The 17,787-nt window shown below is 36.6% G+C and overlaps 4 protein-coding genes across 8 annotated transcripts; 3 read left to right on the top strand and 1 right to left on the bottom strand.

Annotated features, from left to right (window-relative positions):
* Positions 1–1,216: 1,216 nt before the first annotated feature.
* Positions 1,217–3,094, bottom strand: LDOX (leucoanthocyanidin dioxygenase). The gene is made up of 2 exons (XM_021424057.2): positions 2,383–3,094; positions 1,217–2,026 (listed from the first exon to the last, which is right to left on the bottom strand). The coding sequence occupies exons 1-2, from the start codon at positions 2,883–2,885 to the stop codon at positions 1,465–1,467; spliced, it is 1,065 nt and encodes a 354-aa protein (XP_021279732.1). The 5' UTR covers positions 2,886–3,094; the 3' UTR covers positions 1,217–1,464.
* Positions 3,095–6,248: 3,154 nt separating this feature from the next.
* LOC110416649 (PGR5-like protein 1A, chloroplastic) lies at positions 6,249–10,162 on the top strand. Of its 5 annotated transcripts, none has more exons than XR_002445185.2 (11): positions 6,249–6,575; positions 6,971–7,086; positions 7,283–7,379; positions 7,484–7,584; positions 8,172–8,228; positions 8,457–8,533; positions 8,722–8,773; positions 9,125–9,235; positions 9,330–9,427; positions 9,534–9,675; positions 9,871–10,162. XR_002445185.2 is itself a non-coding variant. In XM_021428689.2 (11 exons), exons 1-10 carry the CDS (start codon positions 6,398–6,400, stop codon positions 9,601–9,603), a joined length of 957 nt encoding a protein of 318 aa, XP_021284364.1. In that variant the 5' UTR covers positions 6,249–6,397; the 3' UTR covers positions 9,604–9,609; positions 9,871–10,162. The 5 variants fall into 5 exon arrangements, 2 of the variants coding, with proteins under 2 accessions (XP_021284364.1, XP_021284372.1); XR_002445186.2 differs by having other exon boundaries at positions 9,859–10,162; XR_002445184.2 differs by having other exon boundaries at positions 9,833–10,162.
* Positions 10,163–11,919: 1,757 nt separating this feature from the next.
* On the top strand, positions 11,920–13,801 carry EXPA7 (expansin A7). The gene is made up of 3 exons (XM_021418463.1): positions 11,920–12,091; positions 12,796–13,111; positions 13,356–13,801. The coding sequence occupies exons 1-3, from the start codon at positions 11,920–11,922 to the stop codon at positions 13,666–13,668; spliced, it is 801 nt and encodes a 266-aa protein (XP_021274138.1). The 3' UTR covers positions 13,669–13,801.
* A 1,233-nt stretch (positions 13,802–15,034) lies between these two features.
* LOC110420959 (transmembrane protein, putative (DUF1191)) lies at positions 15,035–17,583 on the top strand. The gene has a single exon (XM_021434396.2). It carries the CDS (start codon positions 15,410–15,412, stop codon positions 16,331–16,333), a length of 924 nt encoding a protein of 307 aa, XP_021290071.1. The 5' UTR covers positions 15,035–15,409; the 3' UTR covers positions 16,334–17,583.
* Positions 17,584–17,787: the final 204 nt, after the last annotated feature.

Raw genomic sequence — 17,787 nt, 5'->3', positions numbered from 1 at the left:
CCACGACTGGCTAGCCTTCTTTTTTTTTCCCCCGTGGGCTCGATTCGACTGAGGAGGGTAGAACTATTTGGTTTTCTTCTAGCGCAAGATAAATACTGCAATTCTTTTTCTCGTTATTTATTTACTAAAAATTTTGAAGCAATTGAATCCAAATTCTTCTAAATCTCTCTTTGTTCTATTCTTACCATTTGAAAAATGTTCAGGTAAAAATTTTTTTATAAAAAATTATATATTAATTAATAAATTAAATACTCGAATACCATTGAGATGTTTAGATAAAAGTTTTTTTTATTACATTTTAAACATTTATATCTTTGCTTTGAAAGATGTTTTACTAGGAACCCAGCACCATTTTCACTGCTGGGTCGTAATGATGCAAAATCTATTAAAACTACTGATGATAGAAAATCCGATCGCGGTTGATCGGTATCAATTGTCCTGTTCCAGCAACTTAAACCTGCCAACTATCAGTCCACGAACTCAAGAATGCATTCGTGATTTTCTCCGGAGAGAGAAACAAAAGTTGGAGAAGTAAAATAGGATCACAGAAGACGCTGTCAGTTTAGTTTCACAGCTTTTGTTTGATAACACTGAACATTCAACACTGTGGAAAAGTTGAAAGTTGGACAGTTCTGTGCAAAAAAATTTAGCAGATTCAGCAGCGAAGCACAAGTCAAAGACAATACCGCTCGCCTCGTCGGTTGTTGGAAGAAAATACGTTGATGATATGGGAGGTGTTGAAAACGTTTTTCTTTTCCTGAAGAGTATGGTTTCGAAAGTTGACTGGTGGACGGGGCACGATTCACAGAACCATTTCATCCGCCTCATTCAATTGCTATTGTTGAAGCGATCTCCACCTAAGTAATAGTACTAGTTCTTTTTCATTATTGAGACTACTTAATAGTTAGTTAGCATGGCTGCTTGACCTTCACATGGCAGAAAATACCCCCACCACAAAGTTATACATATCAAAATCTAAACGACAATTAACCCAGTGCCATTGGGGAAAATTTACCTTTTGTTAATTTCCTGGGTGTTCGGAATAAAAAGAACAGAAGGGAGGCAAAAACTTGCCTGTTTAGAGTTTGATTCACTATTTAGATAATTACAGGTACTTCACTTGATACGTTTAAGAAAAAAATTGCTAATGTATTGAAAAATTTAGACTAAGAAGGAAAGTGTGGAGGGGAATGAGTTTTGTTTATGGAGACGTAAATTGAGGAAAGAAATGTAAACAAAGGCCATTAATTCACAAACTTCTTAACACAAGGAAGCAAATCAGTCTGCCATTATTCAATAAAGCAGGTAAAGAGAAGCCAATGAGTGAAAGACAGACACCACCCCGGCATCAGCCTACCACAACCAAAGGTTTAACCCAAGATAATATAGCATCATCAGACCCGTAAACAGCTTATAAAGACATTAAAAACAAGAAGATATTTCTAATTTAACTAATGACTAGCCTCAATTGGACTGACCATCCCGGGTCTTCCTAAACAGCTTGTGCTGAATATGCTGAGCAAAGGTGCGAGGAGGGAACAATGGAGGCTCCGTCTCGGTCACAGTCTCTGACAGTGGCTTGAGAATGATCTTCTCCTTTGGCGGCTCACAGAAAACTGCCCATGAGATCCTAACCTTCTCCTTGTTAACCAGACCCCTGTGAAGAATGCTCTTGAACTTACCATTGCTGAGGATCTCGATGGTGTCACCAATGTGCATGATGATGGAGTTTGGAACACATTTTGCAGTGATCCACTTGCCTTCGTAGAAAAGTTGCAGGCCAGGAACCATGTTGTGGAGAATGAAGGTTAGTGCACTTACATCTGTGTGAGCCTCCACACCGAGAGCGAGTTCTGGTTGAGGGCATTTGGGATAGTAATTGATTTTCATTTGAAGAAGGAGCTCTTCCAATCCACCAACTTCCTTCTCTAGCCTTCCTTCTTCCAATCCTAAGCAAAGTGATAGTGCCGAAAGAATTTTGCTCGCGAGGACTCGGAGTTGCCTTGCGTACTCACTTGTGACTTCACTGCATAATAACCAATTAACAGTGGCGAATTGTTAAAATCCGGACGGATAGTTTACGTTTAACTTTAATATTTCATATCACAGAAATAGTGTTCTTAGTGTAATAATGTATCCTGAATATTAGGAAAAGTTTCTGTCTAATCAGGCAGACAGATAATTGCCAAACTGGTAGATCTTTTTATTAAATGTGAAAGTTTTCACTTTTCAAAAAAAAAAATTGTGAAAGTGTTCAATGAACCCGTTGGACATATATAGCATGTTTGATATGGTGCTCAAGAAACATTATCATTAATTGATCAAAGAATCTAGTAATTGCAAAGAGTAGTATGTAAAATAAACCAAAAGCCATAAACTCACGTGTAGTCGCTTGGCGTTTGAGGCCAGATGGACAAGTCTCTCTTGTCTTCGGGATACACAAGATGGAAGAAGTAGTCCTCCCACTCAAGCTGACCACTAGCATTGTTAGCTAGCTTGCTGCCATACCCCTGAATCTTCCCCGAAGCCTGGTCGTTGGCATACTTCTCTTTCTCCTCGACAGAAAGTTCAAAGAACTTCTGTCCAGCTTTCTTGACACGTTCCATGAGCTCGTCCGAGATCCCATGGTTAACAAGGTGCATCACACCCCACTCCATGGCAGCTTTCTTCAACTCCTGGCGACATCTCTCGCGTACTTCTGTGTCCTCTGAGTCAATTTCCCTTAAATCAATGGTTGGAACCTGAGGCCCTTCCTCTTTTTTCTCTTCATCAAACACATTACCAATGCTTGTAAGCTCTTCCTGAGGTCTAATGTACTCTTTCGGGATTGACTGAATCCCACTGCTTGCCAAGCTCTCTACTCTGGGGGCCATTGAAGTCACCATTCTTGCGATCTTCTAAACTTGCTTTAGAAGTTAATTGTTTCCACTCTGTAAAAACAACCCTTTTTTTTTTCTCGGCTTTTGTGGTGAACCTCAGTCTCAGGAATATGCTGTGGTGCTGATCTTTAGTGGCCTTTTTATAATGATCTGGCTCAAGAAAATTTTAAAGTGGAAGATCAAGAAAGCTATGATATTATAATAAAAAAAAAACAAAAAATCAGTTACCTTAGTGAACATGCAAATGGGGTAGAGCTACCAAATCAAGAGAAAGAAATACTGAAGAAAAATAGATGTAACTGGTAAGTCGTACACGTGATGAGCTCCACTAAGGACTGAGTTAGAGAAGTGGTCATACAACTTGGTCGTCCCAAGGTGAGTTGACTGGTAGGTTGGAGCACGAGCAACCCCGAGCCTAACACCCTCCGCTCTAATTTACTAAACTATCTCAACCAAACGCGCCTGTGAGGTAGAACTTGTTTTGCTTTTGTTTCTTTTCCATTCATCATATAATTCTTCTGAACCTAAAATTATATGTAAAAATGAGAACATCCATTCAACAGGTAATTAATGTTACATATATACATCTAATACTATAAAAGTTTTCAATATCTCTTAATTTAAATATTAAATTGTACTATTCTAAATTACTTACCGATTTTTCGAACCATGCTAGATAGCCTGTTTATCAATGGTTTAACTTTTATAAAATGAAAAAATTATACATACATAAAAGTTAATTCTCCATGTCTTAAATATTGTTATTTGAGAGAAATTAAAAGTATTAATAATATCATAATAAACACTCTTTCTATTAAGTCACTTTGTATTTTAGCTTTACACCAGGCACTGGAGAAATGCCTAAAGTGCACATTTATAGAGCTACTGCGCATACTAGTAATGGGTAGTTTAAGCAAATTAGCTGATTTGCTTTAGAGGAGAGTTGACTAATTAATTAAGCAGCGCGTGGATAAACAACGACCAAAATTTTTATTGGGAAAGTCCACCTACCAAGCGAGGACTGCACGTTTCATCTAACCCATCTTAATTTGGATTCATTTAACCCCAAATGGAAGAGAGGACTCAAATGATTTCAACATCCAATCATCATTAGTGAAGTTAATTGAATCCCTCCCCTGCCCTCTTTTTGGAAACATTAAAGTTCGATTGAACTCAAATAACATTAAAGATATTAAACAGGCCTTAATTCAACAATGCGTAGATGATATGAGAATTGGATATTTTTATATCAATAATAATACTCCTTTTGCTTTATATTATATATTATAAAGCAATAAAACTCTTGTAAAATATATTTTTAATAACGAATAACAATGATCAAAATTATATACTCTTAACATATTATATATATATATATATGTACGTATATACCTTGTTAGTCTAGGCATTAGAATGTCTAGTTTATGGACCATTCATTGCAAAAAAAGCTTCAATTGAAATTTAAATAGGTTTAATTCAATATTATTCCATATGGTTTTGCTTTTAACAAATGGTTGTACATGAACATTAATTATTATGTACAAAAAAAGAAAGTTCTAGAAGTTATATAATTGAAGATCTTGCATGGGATCGAAACTAAGAGTTGCTTCTGGAAGAACAATGAGGTAGTTGGTTGCTCGTGCTTCATCTCCACGAGCTTTCAGTCAGCAAGATATCGGCCTGCTGCTAGCTAGTTCAATTAATTTTCGTATGTATTTGCTAGCAAAACCACTGGCCCCTATCTTGCCTTAGCCTCCGTACCTTGTTTCTCTGTCCCCAAAAAATTGGCCAGAAATGTGATTTTATATGAATTATCGGATAAACAGGTCTAACAAAGGAAGGGGAACAAAGACTTTTTTGCTTTTTTTGTGCTCGCCCATACTTCTTGGTCTTGACAGGAAGAGTAAAAGCCTTTTAAGTTTTCAATTCTATAGGATCATATAGAATTGTTTTATCCATATGAGAGCATTATTCTTTGCAAATAGTGTAAATGTCAACGATTTAATTCGGTTCTATATATAAAAGAGAAAAAGAGATGGACCACCCAGGAACCCTTTTTTTTTCTGAATTTAAAAACAAAAGAAAACAAAAATAAGAGATTAGGTTGATTTGAAGGGGAGATATGCTTGAGAGCATTGACACTTACATATTGGCTGGTAAGATTAAACAACAACTAGGGCCTAGTGGGGAAAGTTGAGAAAACCTGTGGGCAGAGGACCACTGTTTTCCAAGGATTACTATTTACATCCATTGCCCAGCCTCTCCAAAATAATAAACACAAGGTGGCACGAGCAGGAGTCAAGTACTTGTGTACTGCTGCATCATAATCAAGCCCATTCAATCTCATTTTCATTGTGTTTCTCGATTCTATAATTTTGGGGACCCCCACTATTCCAACCTAGCTATGTTGAAGGAATTGTGTATGTGGAATTCAAATACCATGATAACAAAAAAATATATAAAATAAAGTGTATGTTAATTACATCATATATAGGTTGCTCATAACATTTTGTTTGTTTTTCTATTCTTTTTTTACTACGAAAAGTCTTTGTCAAAGTTTCATAATTGCTTCGATAGTCTCTAGGGAACCGAAGGCTTAAAACAGTTTTGTGGGGAAAAGCATTGAGTTTCATTGTACCAACAAAGTCACCCCTTTAAAAATGTCATTAATTCCTGTAGTGGTGAACTGGAAAATCATTCTTTTGTGACTCTATTTAAGCAAAGCAATAGTATCTGCAATGGAACAAAGTTAAAAGATAATTTAATATGCTGAGCAAATAAAAAAAAAAGAGTTAATATGTAGTTCCTTATATCAGAAATGGATTTAGAAGTTAATCATGCATGTGGCATGCATGTCAGCTTAACGTTTATACTCTCTAGTTCAAAGTGCATTTTGACAGGCAAGTAGAAAGACGAAATTATTAAAATAAAAGAAAAATAAATTCTCCAGCTTCTTCCCAAGTTTCAAGTGATATGATTCAATGGATTAATTGTCTGCAAACGAAAGGAATAATTGAGACACCAAACCCCCAGTTCTGAATTTATTTTATTTTCTTTTTTTTTTAATATTTACTGATCAAATTAATTATATGAATTATTTATTTCCATTTAGCTTTTCAAAGAAAAAGAGGCTAGATCGGGCTCCAAAAGACTAAATGGGGACCCATGGGCTATACTAACCTTAGGCTTGCCCAGACCGAGAAATGAAGCCCATGAAAACGACCATCGCAGACGATGACGTGGCCAGATTTTGTAAGATCAAAAATCGGTTATCCTTTGCAGCAGGACAATAGAGGAAAGACCGTTGCATTTCCCTCCACACGTTCCTCGCTTGCCTTATCTTTGCGCTGTCTCTCTTTCCCTCCAAGAAAAAAAACAAAAAAGGGGTGAAACAAATTAAATTGCAAAGCTCCATCATCAGCGGCTTGACTCTCACCACCTGAAACCAGCGAAATAAATAAATAAACTTAGCTTTAACAGGTTGAGCTCTTGGTTAATTTTTCCTTTAATTAATTTCAATGGCTAGCAAATTAGCCTTCAGTTTGACACCCCCTCGTTTGTTCACTGCCCCTATTCAAAAGCCCTTAGTTCCTTTCTCTTCATCTTCTTCTACCAGGATTCAATCCAATGGAAAGCAGCTATGTGTTCGACGCAGATTGTTCTTACTTCCCACCAAGGCTACTGCTGATCAACAAGGTTTGAAACTTAGAATCATCTTTTTGAGACCAGAAAGTTGTCCATGTTCTATAAGCTTACAGCTAAATTCGCAAGAAATATTAAAATATATTACTCAAGAAAGTCTAGTCCTTGCGTTTAGCTAAGTTGGCCAGTGGATAAGCTTTCTGTGCTTCTAAAATTATTAGGTACTTAATTAGAGGAAATCGTGCACCCACGATTCATCTATGGAAGTAGCATCAGGTGGAAAAACAAAGAAAAGGAAGAAAGACTTGCACAAGATAGTGTTAAAATGTGGATATATAACACACTTTCATAGCCTTCGAGGCTTCCACTTAGGATTTGTATTTCTTTTTCATTTTTGTCTTATTTCAATGTGGAGAGAGTCCTTGAGGTGACTCTTGCATTCTTTGCAGGCCAGGTCGAAGAAGATGAGGTTGTGGATAGTAAAATTCTGCCTTACTGTAGCATAGACAAGAAAGAGAAGAAGTCCTTGGGTGAAATGGAGCAAGAGTTTCTTCAAGCCCTACAAGTATGGAAGCACACTTGTTTTGCATTAATTTGTTTTCCCTTCAATGCAGATATTTAACACATAGCAATTCTACCAAAGAACGGAGCAATCTTTGTGTTCCGCATAAAATCAATCTATGAAACTTTACTGAACACATAACTGCAACCTGACTGTTAAGTATGCATGACACAAATTTTCTTCCTCTTTTTTCCTACAGGCATTTTACTATGAGGGAAAAGCTATCATGTCAAATGAGGAATTTGATAATCTCAAGGAAGAACTAATGTGGGAAGGAAGCAGTGTTGTCATGCTAAGTACAGTCCAAAATTCCTATCAACCTTTGTTAAAGCAATATGGTCATCAATCATGACATAAGCCTTGAAGATGTTATAACTTTCTTGGTTTACTCTATTTGCAGGTTCTGATGAGCAGAAATTTCTGGAAGCCTCAATGGCTTATGTATCGGGAAAACCCATTATGAGTGATGAAGAATTTGATAAACTGAAGCAAAGGCTAAAGGTTTGTCAGCATTTGTCTTATTTTTAGATGACACAAAATGATCTTTACCTCTCAATCTCAGAAATGATACCAGTCGTTGGACATAGTAGCAGAGGAATTCTTCATTGCATCATGACTTAATCTGTCTGTAATCATCCTATTCAATATAGTATCCTGTTCCTTTATAGGCGTTAATACTGAAATATAGGGACTTTGTTTCTGCTGCTTAAGTTGTGCGAGGTAGCTGATTGTCTACTCTCTGAAAAGTATAGTTGCTATAGCACTGCATAAATTGTTTTGAATGCTTCTGGTTTGTGGGTTTGATTTAGTAAGCAAAGGAGAACTGTATCCTCGTATGATATGGAGTACTGTTCCCATCTACTCAATGCCTAAAATATCTAGTCACATGTCACTGATTTATGAATTTAATTTAATGAGAAAAGGAGAATTCTACCCTTACAAATTATTCAACCATGTCAGCTCCATTTCTACCATTTTTCCAATCCTAAAATGCCTGTAGTATGAATGGAGTTTAGGCCATCAGCTTTAATTGTTTCATGCAGCATTTCCTTCTAATATTTTTTATTTCTTCCATAACCATTGTCTAGATGGAAGGAAGCGAAATTGTAGTCGAGGGTCCACGATGTAGTCTCCGTACTAGAAAGGTACACACCATTCTGTTTTCTTCTGTTTCTACTGTTATTCTGCATCATTTTGAATTAGCCATAGATGAGCACTGCATGCATTCCCTCATATTTACATTAAGTAACTCATTGCACTTCCCTTCCCCAGCACCCACCCAAACAACTCATCTTCCTGCCTTCTTCAATAAATCGTAACTGTCTTCTGCCTTAAGCCTAGTGAAGTGGTTTTGATAATTTTTCTTCTTATAGGTGTATAGTGACCTATCTGTTGACTATTTGAAGATGTTCCTCTTGAATGTCCCGGCCACTGTGATTGCCCTAGGATTGTAAGTCTTTTTACCCCTGTTCTTTGCACTAATACTGTCTTTATCTTAAACTGACAAGATGTTGATGTCCTAATAGAAATCAGTATTCTAAGCCTGTGATGCTGAATGCTAGTTTGTTATGTTTTCCATCTTTAATATGGTATGATTTTCCCCTATAAAATTACTCATCTATGTTCTGGTCTTCGTAGGTTTTTCTTCCTAGATGATCTGACGGGATTTGAAATCACATATCTTTTGGAGGTAACCTGTTATTGCTTCTGTTTTTCTGCTGCTAAACTAATGCATGCAAGGCTGAAATATTACCCTGGTTCTTTGCCCTTTTCTAATGGTTGCATTTTCAAAATAAATGATCATTGTATTGGCTGAATTGATTAGCCAAATCAGAAATCTCAGATTGACAGGAATGTCCTATTTGGTATTTTACTACCTTGGCTCAATGTCAAAATCTTCAAATGTTCTCTCCATTACCACTTAAGCAAATCCAAAATAGCATTTTCGGCAATTATAATGTCAAGGGAAATTATGGAATGGCCATTCTGACAGCATTTTTTACACATAACTATACTTTTCTGGGAATTGTTGAATTTGCAGCTCCCAGAGCCATTCAGCTTTATTTTTACGTGGTTTGCTGCTGTGCCCGCATTGGTTTGGTTAGCTCAAGCCCTTACAAAAGTGGTTGTGAAAGACTCTCTGATCTTAAAGGTGAAATCTCTGTTTCATCCTTTCCATTGTTACATAGAATTGCCCCATAATCCTACTATAAACCAAGGAATTAATATGTGTCGTTACCTTCTAGGGCCCTTGCCCGAACTGTGGTACTGAGAATGTCTCCTTCTTTGGCACCATACTGTCGGTTTCCAGTGGTGGAACCACCAACAGTATTAAATGTTCAAAGTAAGTCGGATCATTTGTTTACTGACTGCATTCATTAATTGAGCTGTGAGCTCACGTTATTCACATTGCTGCAGCAATTCTTTTTCTAACTCTTTTTCTACTTCAGTTGTGGAACTCCAATGGTGTATGATTCGAACACGCGATTGATTACATTGCCAGAAGGAAGTGAAGCTTGATTGGAGGTATATACCATGCTTATGTATGCTTCCCCTGGAATCGCTTCTTGGATAACTTTCAAGCATCAGATGGTACCTATTATCTGTTAGAATTTTCTTCTTCATATGTACTTGCTAAAACAAAGGGACCAAACAATTATTTATGGATTCATTATGCTGAAAATGATAAGTCACTTTAGACTTCAGACACAAATAACTGTAATTAACTTTGCATCTCTTTCTGGGGCAGTGTTATTCCCACGTTAACAGACACAGCCATGGCTGCAGGATAAATTATTACCAAGGATCCACAGTAGGACTGCTACAAACTCGAGAACTTGGGAGTGAAGAGTGTGTCGTATGTTCTTAAACATGGTGGGTCATCATTCGCAGCGCAGGTGGAAATTTTGACATGTGCTGCAATGTAGAATGTATATCGGTTGTATGTTATGTCAAATCCTTTATTTGTAAGTAACATGTAATATATTTAAAACTGTAACAGGCATGTTGACAGGAAGAGAGGAGAGCAAAAATGTTGTCGTGAAAATCTTTTGATCAATAAAAATCATGTTCTATGTAATGCTTTTTATCAGCTGTAATTCATATACTGTTATACTATACTAGTAAGTAAATAAAATAAACATAAAGATCAGGGACACAAATATACCCAACCAAAAATAGGGAAGATTACATTTTCTAACAAGAATTCAAGGAATTAAAAAGATTACACCTTTTCGCTACCAATGGTTTTCAAGCGAGGACGATTAGGAATGGGGAGGAGGAAGTGGCTGACTGATTGCTGCGAGCTTGTGGCTCTCCGTCTCTCTCTCTCTCTGCCGCTTTTACTTCTTCCTTTTCGGTTTTGGGCTTTGATGGAAAATGGGAACCAATTGATCCATCAAGCCCTGCATCGAACGGACCAGGAGACCTCAAGGCCCACATTCGTCTGTCAGCGCGTTCTCGATCCAGGCGATTTGCGTCCTTTCTTCTTTTTCATAAATCAATAATCTATTTTACTAAATTAATGATGCAAATCATATACATTTATTGGAATTAATATTATATTTTTTATCTGATATTTAATTTTCATAATTTTTCTTCTTCCTTTTTTTCTTAACAGGCGTAAATTGTAATCTATTACTATAAGAAATTATATGCATTTATTTTTTGGCAGTATTTCATTAAAAAAAAGGAACCACCCCTCCTTTTTGGGTTTAATATATCTTAATTACTAAATTATTATTTTGTCTGTTTGAGATAACATCTTAAAGTTTATAATTGATTGAAATTGTGTTACAAAAAGTTGACATATGTCAGCATGCTTGCAAAAGTACAAGTATGGTACCAATAAAAAGGAAAACAGTAGAAAACATTGAATTGATATATTACTAATTAAATTCGTTGAACCCTAAAAAAGAACAAATGAAGATAGTTAAGGGGCGGCAAATAAGTCGGTACAATCTATCAGAACTAAAATTTCAAGTCAATACCTGTGAATTTTTTTTTAAGAAAGATTGTTAATACTTAATCTACTTACCCAAGCAGAGTAAGACGCTGATTGCCAATATTAAAAAAACTTAATTACTCCCTCTGTCACATAAATAATGTTTGAATTTGACATCTTACAGTTAAATTTTTTAAAAATTTTGATCCTTATTATACTAAATTTTTAATGAACTAAATTTATATAAAGATTTATTTGAAAACCTCATCGATCGTTAAAGGTTTTTAGAAACTATCATTTTTATATTTTAATTAATTATACATTTAAAATAAAATGAAATCAAAATTGGAAAAAAAAAAAGACCATTTAAAAATTAAACTAAAACAGTATTAATAGGACGAAGTAATGGAGTAATAAATATAAAATAGAACAAATATGTTAACTTAAAATTGACAATAATTAACGTTTTTCTTTCAAATGACAACAAAATAGTTACTTTTCAAATTGTTATCATACGTAAAGAGCTAATTAATTAAATGGTAAGATTAAAGAACAAATAAAGCAAGTTCTTTTCTTCTTTAATTTTAATTAATATAAATAGAGAGCACAAATACAACCTGCACGCACGTTGACAATCATTAAAAAAAAGGTGTATAATAATCATCCAATGAATTCTATTTCGAAATTTTTAGCTTGACTTGAGAGAATTTAATCTTCGTGAGTGTCACGAAGGCAGGCATTCGTTTTTCCTTGTCCCAAAGGTTGGTAGCTTGCCAACTATATATATATATATATATATATATATATATGAGAAGGCAACATTTACAAGTCAATATACGTTACACAAGATTGTAATTTTGTCTCTAAAAGGTCTCCCGAAGGAAGAATAAGCCATGGCTTCTTCTTCTAATTCATGGTCATGCTGCTGTAGGTTCTTTTCGTTGACACTTACAACGTTGGCCATCATCAGCAAACCTTCTGTTGCTGCTCCAATTTTCCGGCCAAGCCCTTGGGCCCTTGCCCATGCCACCTTTTATGGCGATGAAACCGCCTCCGAGACAATTGGTATGTCATTGTTTTAACCTTTTCATTGGTGTATTATGGGGGTTTTCTTCTTCTACTTTTGCTTTCTATATCATATATATTGATGATCATATACATTAGTCATTGGTGTCAATAGCTAATCAAGATTTATCTTTGAAGGGCATGCTCATTTGTTAGTGATCGTTACATCTTAATTTCTACAAATGGAAGTGAGTTCGGTTAAATAGTTTCTATGTTTAATTATGAAGCAACATGGTTTATATTTATTTTCAAGTTTCAATGTATGATAAAAAATCGAAGACAACATATCTCTTATAATTTTTGAATTACTATTAACAAATCATAATTATGAATTGTCTAAGATTTATCAAAATATTACATGAAATTTATATTTTATTATGATTACATAATTATAAAATTGCAATAAAAAATTTGCAAATTAAATGCTCCAACTCGTGTCAACTACAATTGTTTGCAAACCCAACTTATACCAAGGTTTTGAAGGGATATTTTGTTACAATGACATATCGAAGAAGAGTTAAATTTGGGTCAAAAGTATTTTGTTAATCTCTTAATAAAAATGTCAGCCCTTATCCTATGAAAGGAAATTAAAGGATATGTTGTAAAACAAATTCGACCATGGAACAGGTTTTTGTTAATTTAATATCCTAGAATTCAGTTTCAGGTTCGTCCTTACTAACCCTGTGTTCTACTGGACCTTGCAGGAGGAGCTTGTGGGTATGGGAACTTGTTTTCCAATGGTTACGGTACGGACACAGCTGCTCTGAGCACAACATTGTTCAACAATGGGTTTGCTTGCGGCACTTGTTACCAGATCAAATGTGTCCAGTCACCTTGGTGCTACAGCACGGTTCCTTTCACCACAGTGACTGCTACCAACCTTTGCCCTCCAAATTGGGCCCAAGACTCCAACAATGGTGGCTGGTGCAACCCTCCTCGAGCCCACTTTGACATGTCCAAGCCCGCTTTCATGAAAATTGCTCAGTGGAAGGCTGGTATTGTCCCTGTGATGTACCGAAGGTACCGTAAACATGCTCAAGATTCAGACTTATACTTGTTGGACACCCAAAATCCCCTAATAGTTTAAAATTTCATGTTGACTAATTCGACATGATTTTCTGTACGGAGGAGCACGTTTAAACCATTTTTTAAACTCTCCAAGAAAGTTTTGAACTACGATCAACTTGGTTTTCCTAAAATCGTTTCTGAATTCTAGTATTAGAATATGACCTCCTAAATGGTCTATGTATTCCGATCCTTGCAGGGTGCCGTGCGTATGGCCAGGCGGGCTTAGGTTTTCTTTCCAAGGAAATGGGTACTGGTTGTTGGTGTATGTGATGAATGTAGGAGGAGGTGGTGACATTCAAAACATGTGGGTTAAAGGAAGCAGAACAGGGTGGATCAGCATGAGCCATAACTGGGGAGCTTCATACCAGGCATTTGCAACTCTTGGAGGCCAATCTCTTTCCTTCAAGCTCACTTCATACGCAACCAAGGAGACCATCATAGCTTGGAATGTTGCACCTGCAAATTGGAATGTAGGATTGACTTACAGCACAAATATGAACTTCCATTAATCAACAAGTTCACTATAGCTCTTCTTTTTTCCCTTTTCTTTTTTTGTTTTTCCTTTCCCCCTTTTTAAAGCCCTATGCCCATGCATCATTATTGACTTTCTTTTCTTGAAGAATTTTCCTTGTACTTTCTAGAGCATAGGCAACTGGGCAGCTCCCTGGTTCAGCCGAGTTTGAATGGCCAGGAGAATAATTATACCTTCTCTTCTTTTGGTTATTTCACTGATTTTGTCTTTCCTTCTGCTTCATTTTGATCTTTGCTTTTCCTATTCCTTGAAATTTTTGCTTTTGGGAATTGAAGCTAAATGCCTTGCTGGCAATTAATTACTTGTCTGATCACCAAGATATATATGGACATGGTTCTCTTTGCAAGAGTATTGTCTACAGCTTCTTAAACTTAAAATGTTAGTGGTTTGCACACAATCCAAAACATGTCATACAGTGAGTTTGAAAGAGAAGATTTCAAGCTAAAATAAGGCATTAAGAATACTTATCCAAAAACAAAAATCGAAGAGAACAAAGATTTTGATCTTCAATTTTTGCTCAACATTTGTAATAATGATATAAATATAGATCCCTTTTAAAAAATATAAAGACATTTAGGTGATATCATCAGAGTATTGAAATGCAGAGCTGATAGTTAATTGTTATCTCATATCTTAGGTACGAACCTAAACAGGAATAAAGATCGCAGATGGTACCAATTAAAAAAACTCATACACTTATTTCCTTTGATTTTATTCCACAATGCCCATGTGTATTTGTGGAACCCTCAGGGGGATAAAAAGAAATGTGATGGGATGCCATATGGCTAGCTAGCATGATTCCCACAAATTTGTTTAAGTGGGGAACATGCTAAAACACAGTTTGAGTACTGAGCCCCCAAAGGGGAAAATCTGCCCTCATTTCAATCCCTCAGCACGCCAGCTTCCTTTTTGATATGAGGGGTCATCATCAGGCCACGCTCCAAATCATTTCTCCCAACCTTACTTCCCCCTTCCTCCCAGCTGCCTCGCTCTCGCCAAAGTTCCTTTCCATGCCACAAGCAAAAAAGCTTCATTCGACAAGCTTTTAGGCAATTCAAGGGAATTAATTAATTAATGTATACCGAGTTAGTATTTGCCAGTCATGGTAAAAGCAAATTACGTATTAGTGCCTGTTGCTTGCTACGAACTTCAAAATGGTCTTAAAATCATATAGTAGTCAGAGTTTTTCCCATGTAGATGATGCATGGTTGATACTTGATATAAAGCAAAGAAAAAGCAGAATCTCATTGTTACAAAGATGAGAAACCTCATTGTAATTTGCCAGTGTGGCGAATTGTTATTGGATTGAACAAATGGAGAAATTGCAGATAAAATGATATATACTCTGCTTGGATTGCCTGATGCCCCCACATCATTCAAAACAGGCAGTCTTTCTTATCTGTCCTGTTGTAGCCATTGCACGTAGATTCTACCTAGGACACCATATGATGAAAAGAAAGCAAGAACTTTCTTTTCCGTTTTTTACTACTTCCTTTCTCTTCAATTCCAAGCTTCTATCTTCTTTAAACTTGCCCATACAGTACAAACTTTCCTCTTTGCCACTTCAAACCTGTCACATCTACAAGAGAAACAAGAGTCTGATCTAGAATATAGCTTTCAAACAAATCAAGTTCCTTCCATACACCAGCCAAGAAAATTAGAAAAAGACCAAACAAACAGTTCCAGCCAACTTCTTTTAGCCAACCTAAGCGCCTCTCATGGGCTCTCTCTTCTCTCTCACATTGATAATTCTTTCATGGGCATCATTACTATTGATGAAAGCTGATGCTGAAGGGATCAGATCAGCTCGCCTTCTTGATCTTCTCATTAGGGACTACACAGTAAAGTCCTTTGACAGGCACTTGAGAACAGGCATTGTACACACTGTACATTTACCTGCAAACTTCTCTGGCATCAAAGTCGATATAGCAAGGTTTAGATGTGGAAGTCTCCACAGATATGGCGCACAAGTTAAGGAATTTCATCTGGGAAGTGGGACGACTGTACAGCCTTGTGCAGAGAGAGTCATGGTAGTTAGACAAAACTTGGGTTATAATTGGTCATCGATATATTATGCTAACTATGATCTATCAGGTTACCAGCTTGTGTCACCTGTATTAGGCCTTCTGGCTTATAATGCTGGCAGCGATGTGAGTTTTGGTAGCCCTTTTCAGCTTGGGATTCTTGCCAGAGAAAAACCAATTAAAATAGATTTCAGCAACATCACAAAGGCATCCAACATGACAGGAATCAGGCCGTTGTGCGCTAGTTTTGAAGGAGATGGCAAAGTAACAATGAAAAACCAAATATCACCCAATGTTTGTTTTGCAACCAGGCATGGCCATTTTGGTTTGGTCATTGAGTCACCGCCATCACTGCCTGTGAGGAAGAAGATTAGAAGATGGAAAGTGGTGGTTGGCAGCTCTATTGGAGCTGCATTGGGTGCTTTCCTCTTGGGGTTGCTTTTTGTGGCAATGTTCGTTAAGGTGAAGAAGAAAGCAAGAATGGAGGAGTTGGAGAGGAGAGCATATGAAGAGGAAGCTCTTCAAGTTTCCATGGTTGGACATATCAGGGCTCCGACAGCATCTATTACTCGAACGACGCCTACAATCGAACATGAGTACATACCTTATCCTTCATGAACTGTAAGTTATGTATTTTTCTTTTTCCCGATCATTCTTTTTGTAAGATTAGCTTTATTTGTTTTTGAGGTAGACAACAAATCCAACCAAATATTCTTGGGTTCAATATCTTGGAACAGGACAAGTCTGTTTTTCAAGGATATGTTGCATCCTTATTCTCTTTTCCCATAACTTTCAGGAAAAGGACGAGACTCTTTTATGTTTTTTCACTTTCTATTATGGTTTTGATGTTAATATTTTATTTCTAGCCGGATCTTCCTAGATAAAGAGGCAAGTTCACAGGTTCCATGTCTGGGAACGTGGCAACTCTGTTTCCCGGATCTCTTGCCTTACTGTTCTCGTTTCTTACCACTCTTACGAAAACGATGCAACTTATTTACTTCTTCTACCGAGCTTTCAATGATTTGTTACTTCATTCTTTTGTTACCAACCTGATTTGTCAAAATAGATGGGCAAACTGAATCGTGAATACTTTGTTCTCTACGTTTCAGAATTTCATAATCCCTGAGCACATATTGGAACAAACCTCACAGAATCTCAGATTTGTGCTTGTTTATCTCAAATCTCGGATCCCAAATAGCATTAATTGAAAGGGCTTGTCGGTTCTTTCTTTCTGGCCTACATCAGTCAAAAGGCCATGTGCGTGAGCTTTAAATATTTTCTAAAAATGATTGCTAGTTTTCTCTGACAGTTAAGGTCAGAAGAAACAGCACAGAATGGTTAAGAGAAAAACCAAAGTGCTTCATTTACCCCTCATCCCAACCAAGGTGAGCTTAGGCATCTCAAATCAGATCAACAAAGTGAGAAGAAATCTTGGGTACTGCTTTTGTTCACCATCATGACAAAACCAAATGTACATGAGAACAATCTCATTTTTTTGTACTAGTAGAGAAGTTGTTGGCTGAAATCATGGGAGTGCATGCCCTTGGTAATTTTTGCAAAGAACATGATGGAAAGAAAGACTTCGATCAACACTTTATACTTCAGAGAAAGAACCCGTCGCACGCTTGAACGCAAAGACTCCGCGCTTTACAATTCCTTTTCTTCTTTTGTGGGTCAAACGCTATTATCAGCTGTAGACACTTGGAATTTAAGTTTGTTTTAGGGTGAGCAGAGTTGGTGGCCACCTCTTCTTAGGTGTGTGGGCCAAGATGCGGCTGGTTTTTCCATATTATAATAATAACAAGAGTTTTCAACCTGTAATGCTCTTTTAATAGCTTCAAATGGTAGTAGATACTGCAGACTGAATTAAGAGATCACATGCAATAAACTAAAGTAGGCAACTCTTTCTCTCAGCAAATCAATCTTTCTTTGTATTCTGTCAAAAGTGGAAATGGCTCTTTGACTGTGCCACCCAAAGTGGGGACCTTTATAATTCAAGGATGTGCTTATTAACCTTCAATTATTCCTTATAATTTAGCTTTAATACCTCCACCAACATCTTCCCTCTTGTT

The sequence above is a fragment of the Theobroma umbraticum genome, unplaced genomic scaffold, assembly GCF_002168275.2.
Source record: "Theobroma umbraticum cultivar Fairchild unplaced genomic scaffold, ASM216827v3 scaffold_30.0, whole genome shotgun sequence".
In the NCBI taxonomy this organism is placed as follows: Eukaryota; Viridiplantae; Streptophyta; class Magnoliopsida; order Malvales; family Malvaceae; genus Theobroma; species Theobroma umbraticum.
This window is presented reverse-complemented; position numbering and strand designations above follow the sequence as displayed.

Excerpts from the sequence above, each read along its gene's own strand:
- LDOX (XM_021424057.2), bottom strand. The coding sequence starts at position 2,885 with ATGGTGACTTCAATGGCCCCCAGAGTAGAGAGCTTGGCAAGCAGTGGG. Across the intron at positions 2,027-2,382 it reads CAAACGCCAAGCGACTACAC|TGAAGTCACAAGTGAGTACG; the intron begins GTGAGTTTATGG and ends GTTATTATGCAG.
- EXPA7 (XM_021418463.1), top strand. The coding sequence starts at position 11,920 with ATGGCTTCTTCTTCTAATTCATGGTCATGCTGCTGTAGGTTCTTTTCG. Across the intron at positions 12,092-12,795 it reads AACCGCCTCCGAGACAATTG|GAGGAGCTTGTGGGTATGGG; the intron begins GTATGTCATTGT and ends TGGACCTTGCAG. Across the intron at positions 13,112-13,355 it reads GTCCCTGTGATGTACCGAAG|GGTGCCGTGCGTATGGCCAG; the intron begins GTACCGTAAACA and ends CGATCCTTGCAG.
- LOC110420959 (XM_021434396.2), top strand. The coding sequence starts at position 15,410 with ATGGGCTCTCTCTTCTCTCTCACATTGATAATTCTTTCATGGGCATCA.
- LOC110416649 (XM_021428689.2), top strand. The coding sequence starts at position 6,398 with ATGGCTAGCAAATTAGCCTTCAGTTTGACACCCCCTCGTTTGTTCACT. Across the intron at positions 8,229-8,456 it reads GTAGTCTCCGTACTAGAAAG|GTGTATAGTGACCTATCTGT; the intron begins GTACACACCATT and ends TTCTTCTTATAG. Across the intron at positions 9,236-9,329 it reads AAGACTCTCTGATCTTAAAG|GGCCCTTGCCCGAACTGTGG; the intron begins GTGAAATCTCTG and ends GTTACCTTCTAG.